The sequence below is a fragment of the Struthio camelus genome, chromosome 2 (genome assembly GCF_040807025.1).
Source record: "Struthio camelus isolate bStrCam1 chromosome 2, bStrCam1.hap1, whole genome shotgun sequence".
NCBI lineage: Eukaryota > Metazoa > Chordata > Aves > Struthioniformes > Struthionidae > Struthio > Struthio camelus.
In genome coordinates, this window is record NC_090943.1 from 102,964,295 (window position 1) to 102,970,939 (window position 6,645).

General features: G+C 42.5%; 1 protein-coding gene across 2 annotated transcripts in view; it reads right to left on the reverse strand.

Moving 5' to 3' along the window:
- RREB1 (ras responsive element binding protein 1) overlaps positions 1-195 on the reverse strand; it is a 127,714-nt gene extending 127,519 nt beyond the window's left edge. The window contains exon 1 of one of the 2 annotated variants that reach the window (XM_068931909.1): positions 60-195. In XM_068931909.1, coding sequence (XP_068788010.1) covers positions 60-75 — 16 coding nt within the window. In that variant the 5' untranslated portion in view covers positions 76-195. The remainder of the gene's footprint in view (positions 1-59) is intronic. The other variant, XM_068931921.1, reaches the window with a different exon arrangement.
- Between the last annotated feature and the right edge of the window lie 6,450 nt (positions 196-6,645).

Here is a 6,645-nt window from a genome sequence, read left to right on the forward strand (position 1 = left end):
GCGCCCCCGCCCCCGGCCCCGGCCGCGGCCCCGTCCCGCCCCCGCGCTACCCCGCGCACCGATAAGGAGACGCATCACGTGCCGGCCGGCTCCTCTCCCGGGCACGGGCTACCCGTGCCGCCGCCGCCGCCGCCTGTTGCACGCAGCATCGCTAGCGCGCCCCCGCCGCGGGCAGGCGGCAGCCAAACTGCCCTCCGCCGCCCACGCCGCGCGGGATGCGCGCAGGGAAGCCCGGCCGGCGGCGGCGGCCAGGTGCTGCGCGGCGCTGCGCCGGTCCCCGCCGCGGCGGGGCGCACCCGTGTGTGTCCCCCCCCCCCCCCCCGTTCCCCTCCGCTGCGCGGCTCCCCGTGCCCGCGGGCGGGTCGGTGGGCGCATCCTCCGCGGCTCCGTGCGCGGTTTGAGTCCCTGCTGGGGCCGGTCTGGCAAAACTTCAGAGGACATTAAGTTAAGCAAGACCCGGCGCATCCGCGTAGGAGCCGGGGGTCCCGACGTCGCAGCTCATCAGCGGCAAGGCTTAGACGCTTGCAAACGTGAGTAGTTAGGAAGTGCCCCCCCCCCCCACGGCCCACGGCCTTGCGTGGCCCCTGCTGTCACTTGGGTTCCAGCGGAAGCTGAAATGAAAGAAGATTTCAACAAGTGACGGGGAGGGGGCTTTCGCTTTAAAGGCAATGCTAGCTTGGCGTTGTGGCACGAAGAGCGGCAAGATGTGAAAAATGAACTGCAGGGAAATACTCCATCCTGAAACCTCAATGAGGGGAAAGAAAGTAAAATAAAACTGCTTGTGAGGAGTGCCATAACGAGCAGATGAGGAACCAGTTTACTCTTTAAGGAAATGGCTATTTACACTATTTCTAAAGCAAAGTTATTAAAAGTAGGCCTTTTGCAGCTATTTAAGCATATATTTTTTACTAGAAATTATTCATGAGATATATGACTAGAAGTCATAGGGCTTTTTTGTTTGTTTGCTTTTGTTTTTTTTTTTCTTTTTATAAATCAGGATTTGGCCTGAGGGCAAAGGACTTGCACCAGTTTACCTGGTATCCTATCTCCCCATTGAAGAGGGATTCAAATGGAAAGGAAGGCTAAATTCCATGTATGTGGTAGTAAGTCTGCCACCAACTCCTTTCACAAACAGCCTTTTGCATGTAAGGTGGCATCATTAAGTTTTCCTTTGCCCTGTTCTTTCCTGTAAAGCTTTTAAAACATTTGGATAAAAGAATACATGCCAGGAACACACAGAACCTCTCTTAAAAACATTAACTATGTTTTAAGTCAGGAATAATGATCTCTCCCTCCAGATTCCAAAACACCTGCAGTTCTGGTGATCTGGAAATGCCCGAATTGCAAAACTAAACAGTGCACACAGGTATTCAGAACACATATGCGAAGCTGCAGCTTTAACTTGTGTACATTTGTTGTAGTGGTTTCTGCAGGTTGATTTTTTTTTTTTTTTTGTCAGTTGAGTTTCGTGCAGTGTTACACAGGAGTTTTGTGTATAAATGTCAGTACTGTTAAGCCCTGTTAAAACTGAGTTGTTGACTGACAGAGCAGCTATATCAAAATAGCAAACATTAGAAATTGCCTTTATTCTACTACAAGGTTGTCTTCCCCCCCGCCAAAAAAAAAACCCAATCAAGGGACATCCTTAAAAATAAATACACTGTAAAGTGTCTTTAATGTTTTCATCTCTGCTTCTATTATACCTGCCATCCAGTGGCGATAGAAATGTCAGTAAGTTCAGCAGCCTTATAGCCAACTTACATCTTTACCTGTATATGTCTTGCTGTCAGGCATCATATTAAAAAAATATTAAATGCTTGTCCATTTCAAGCTCAGCCCTTAAAACATTTTATTCACACTAGAAGATTGCAGTGATTTAAGCCTGAATGGCGTATACATATAAACTGCATAGATTAGGCCTAACAGTTTACAACCTAAGGCCTTGTTTACCCAGACATTTACATAAATTGCTGTAGTTTAAACTGGTGCAAATTCCTGTATGGATAATCTTCTTTAGCACTGACAACTCATGTATAATGCACCTGTGGCTAATATCTCTAGAGTACTCTTTAAGGAGTTTTGTACTAGCTCTTTATAAAGATTCTACTCCATACTCACTGCATTTGGTAACTTCAGAGGTCCTTAAGCAGCCCTACACATTAAAAAAAAAATTCAAGGGGATAGACAAAATAGGAAAAGAAATTCTGTTCAATTCAGCATCTGAAATCTACTCTAGAAATATGAATAATAGGAACGCAAATAATACAGGTATTGTAAAGTTCTCCTGGAAAAATGAGAGGATTACAGTGCTTGCAGAAAATTTGTAGATAAAATTGATTTTTTGTTGCATGTATTTTTTTCTTTTAAACATCCCCATTCTTCCAAAAAGACGAAATGAAAAGTGAATCAGCACGTATTATGATAATGCTGTAAATTTAAAAAAAAAAAATGCAAAAGCATTTTCTGACCACGTAAGCTGGCGACTGATACAGCGCTTCCATCGAAACATCTATACTTTCTGCAGTTTGCAAAAAGAATTATGTAATGACTAAAAAAAAAAGACTAAGATTTATGAAATAGTCACAAGTGACATGCCTTAAACAAGCAGATGCATTCTAACTCTGAGCTATCACAGAGCAAGAGAAATGAAAATAAATTTTCAAACTTTTCCATCATTCAAACTTTTGTAAAGCACTGAAGTGATCAAAACCTGCTCTGATCTAAGACTGCATGTAACATTTCAAGCAAACAGTTTACTTTTTTTAAGCCAGTGAAAGGGAAAGTAGGTATATTTTTTATCTAATAAAAAGGCCACTCGTATGAGGAAAATGACTCTCCCAAAATACTACTACATGCCTTTAAAAATACAGATACAGATATGCCTTTCATTCTGTTTATCATTTTCCACCATCTGCATTCTTGTGTTTTATCCCATCTCTGTTCACGACAACTGAAGTATTAAGTCTTTGTTTTCCTAAAACTGCATATAGTTTGTATAGATTTTGGATATCATGACTTCAGTATGGAACAGTGATGGTACATGTGCTAAAGGGCAAGAAGACTGCTTCTAACTTTTGTATAACAATCACACACATCTCTGATCCTACTTCTTGATGTTAAATACAATTAGCAACAGTGCAAATACAAGCAAGTGTTTTATGAAGGCATTCTGTGCATTATTAACTTCATTAAAAACTCTGTCTGACATAGCCATCTTGGTGACATAAAAGTCACCAGCTCCTGTCCCAAGAAGAGGACACCTCTGTCCCCACCCAGAGTTCAAGTACCAGAGATGCTGATTAAAGTTCTTCAAGGAGAGAAGAAAAACAGGATGTGTAGGTTATGCGAAGGCCACAACTTGAGGATGCTATGATGTCTTAAAGTGAAGAGACTAAAATTAGCATTGGCATTAAAACAGGAGATGAAGATTAGCTAGAACATCACATTTTTTTTCCCCCTCTCCTTAGACATTAGCAGTATTCTCGGCTTCAGATCATGGTATTTAGATTGCTTAGATTTCTTCTAATGCTTACACATCCCTTTTGGTCAAAACAGTTTTGAGTAAATCACTTTTCTTACTAACCAAGAGTATTTTAAACACTAAAGATATAGTCCTGTCTTTCTAACACTTCCAGATTGCATTCGAAGGCTGGCTCAGGCAGCCGCTGACAGCCAGCTCCAGCCGCAGAGGACGTTAGAGGTATTGGAGGTCCCGTCTGCTGCCTCAGCTTATGCCTGCGCAGCACCCGGTGCAAAAAAACAGGAGTCCTCTTGCCTTCATCCTATTGCTGATGTCCTCGCTTGCATCAACAGGCAGAATTCAGCCAGCATGCTAACGCAGTGAAGAGCATACTTGGTGGATCAGAGAATATGGCCCTGAGGGCTTTGAGAAATTTCTTTCTAAAACTTAAGACCAAAAGAAATGCTTGAATTTCCTTTACATTTCAACCAAGTATTTCTTTAAATGAATAAACATGCCACTCGTGAGTTTTCTTGGGGAGTTGGGTTTTTTAATGTTATTTTTATGGTTTTTTGGTGTTTTTTTTTTTTCTTCAACTGAGACGGGTTACTTGCATCAGAAACTCCATAAGAACAGATGTAAAACTGCAGAATGTGTCCATCATATAAGCAAGATAATTATACAGAATAAAAGGTGGAAAGTTCAGTTGAATATATTTTTTGAACTCTTAAAAAGTTAAACTTAATGAATTCCTGCAATGGAAAAACAGGCAGAAAAGCACATCATCTAATACCAGCAGCTAACTCTCACACAGCAGCTGTCAGATGACACACTACCATACAGCATTCCCTTTTCCATATGGGGGTAAAAGTGATGCACCACCATGCTTAGCTACCCCAACCTCTGGAAATCTTGCAGCGAAGGAGCTATGGAGTAGAATGGTGGAACTTAATCCTGTGGCTAGCTCACCTTTTATCTCTAAGTGCAGCTTTGAATGAATAGAAAGTCAAGGCCAAAGTTATCTTAACAGTAGGCCTTTAGTGAGCAAAAGAAAACCTGAGGTAACATAGAGACGTTAAGCAATTTACCTCATGTCTCAATGGGGTAGTAGTGGCAGAGCTGGAAATAAAACCCAGGTTTCCTCCAAAATCCTAGTGCAGTTCTTCAGGCACTAAGCCATCGTACACTGCTTTAGTGGACACAGGGTCTGGCCTGTTCTCAGCCTACAGTATTTCAGTGATTACACACCAAAAATAAAAGATAAAGTGTTAAGTATTCACTCTGTCTGCTTTGAGCTGTTTCAACAGCGCAAAACAGAGCTGCCTCACCTTGTCAGCTAAGGATGCCTCTTGTCTAAGGAGTCATCTGGAAATATGAAGACAGTCTTTCTGAAACCCACACCACTTTTTCCCTGGTAGATGACAGCTTGGAGGGTATATTGCAGGATTAGCTGAAGTCTCTGGCTGCCAGAATTGCTGCCTCCATCTCCTTCTCTCGTTTCCCTTTGGGAGTCTCCAGCAGATAGATGCAATGTAGAGCAGCCCTGGGACTGTTACCAGCTTGATCAAACAGTCTCTTCACCAGCCCTGATGTTCAGGGTATAAAAAGTAGCATAGACTCTTCCCCCAAACTATTGTTGCAGTAGCCAATGTTCCCAAGTCCTTCTTGGGGAAGATCAACAACTGAAACCTGTTCTTTCAGGAAACTGTAAGACTTATGCCCTAGATCCGATGGTAACTAGAGAATGGCTAAAGTGATGATATGTGAACCACTGACATATGCTTGAGCTTCATAACGAAGAGAAACAACGGGGGCACAAAGCAGGGTTATTACAGTTTTCATAACCAAAATCCTTAAAAGAGGAAGATTTTTTAAAAGTACATTTTAACTGGAAAATTCTAACTAAGATCGACTGGTGCGTACTTAAGTACTTAGCAAAGTTCTGAACAGCACACGCTACTTATTGCTCGGACTTTTTAAAAATGTAGTGTGCAAAACTAACAAGCAGATGTTTGACATTTACATTCTGAAACAGTTCTCTGATCACTTAATGTACAGCCTCAGAAACAGGTTGTGTAGCACGTGTGTGAGTGGGTCTGTGTAGAAAGGGAGTGGGAAAAAGAACAATGGTAAGCAAAAACACCCACAGCAATACTTTTACTTCTCTTAGTGCTCCACATTGCTGCTGAGGAGCTTTTGTGGCCAGGTAATGCAGAAAACACACATGTGCAAAAATAAGTTTGTGTTTAATGCCTGATTTGATACTGAACATGACATGTTTCATTCTTATTGACCCCCCAGCCTCTCACACCTAATTGATTGTTAGTTTAAATGTGATTATATTCCCTACTGAAGGCAAGTAGTAAGCCAGCTGTGTGTTTCCCCATGCCTAATTTGCTGTGGAGAGCTGATTCAGAAACTTCTGACAACCAACATAAATGTACACACTGATAGTAACTTCTTCATGTGTAGGTGTTTAAAAGGTTGGTCCAGCAGGAGCTGAAGGTAGGCACCAATATCCTGCTGCATCATTATTTACTATTTATTATTGTTATTACATAATTGTTTACTATTATATTTAGTATTATTTACTATATTGTTCTATGCAATATATTTTTCAGTACTATGTTGGTTTACTTTTAAATATCCTGAATTATGGAGGATTCAACAGCTTCTCTTGGGAGCTTGGTCCATGGCCTTGCAGATTTCACTGTTAGGCAGTTTCTCTGGATTTTTGCAGCTTACATTTCTTTTCTTAACTTCATGCTGTAGCCAACAATAGCTCAAAGCACGCAAGCAGAAACGGGGGTGGGGAAGAAGGAAACCCCAAGGAGCCCAGGGAAAAGTCGGTAGATAGCACTCCGAGACGGATGCACAAAGCAGGAGGGAATAGGCAGAGACGGCCAGCGACCAGCAGAGAAGTGAAGAAATAGGAAGTGAGGCAGCAGTCACAAAGAAAGTATGTGAGGGAGCAGTTACCCTGCAGGGAAGGAAAAAGCAGGACAACTTCCAACGGCAAAGATTAATGAAACTTGGGGGAGGCTGCAGCAACAGGCTTTGGGGAAGAGAAAGAGAGGAACAGAACTACCAGGGAAAGGTGGCTGGTGGATGCGGTGGACAAAGAATCAAGGGGGTGTGGAAGAGGCCATCAGGTGAACCATCAGCATGAAGAGAACTGCTTGTGC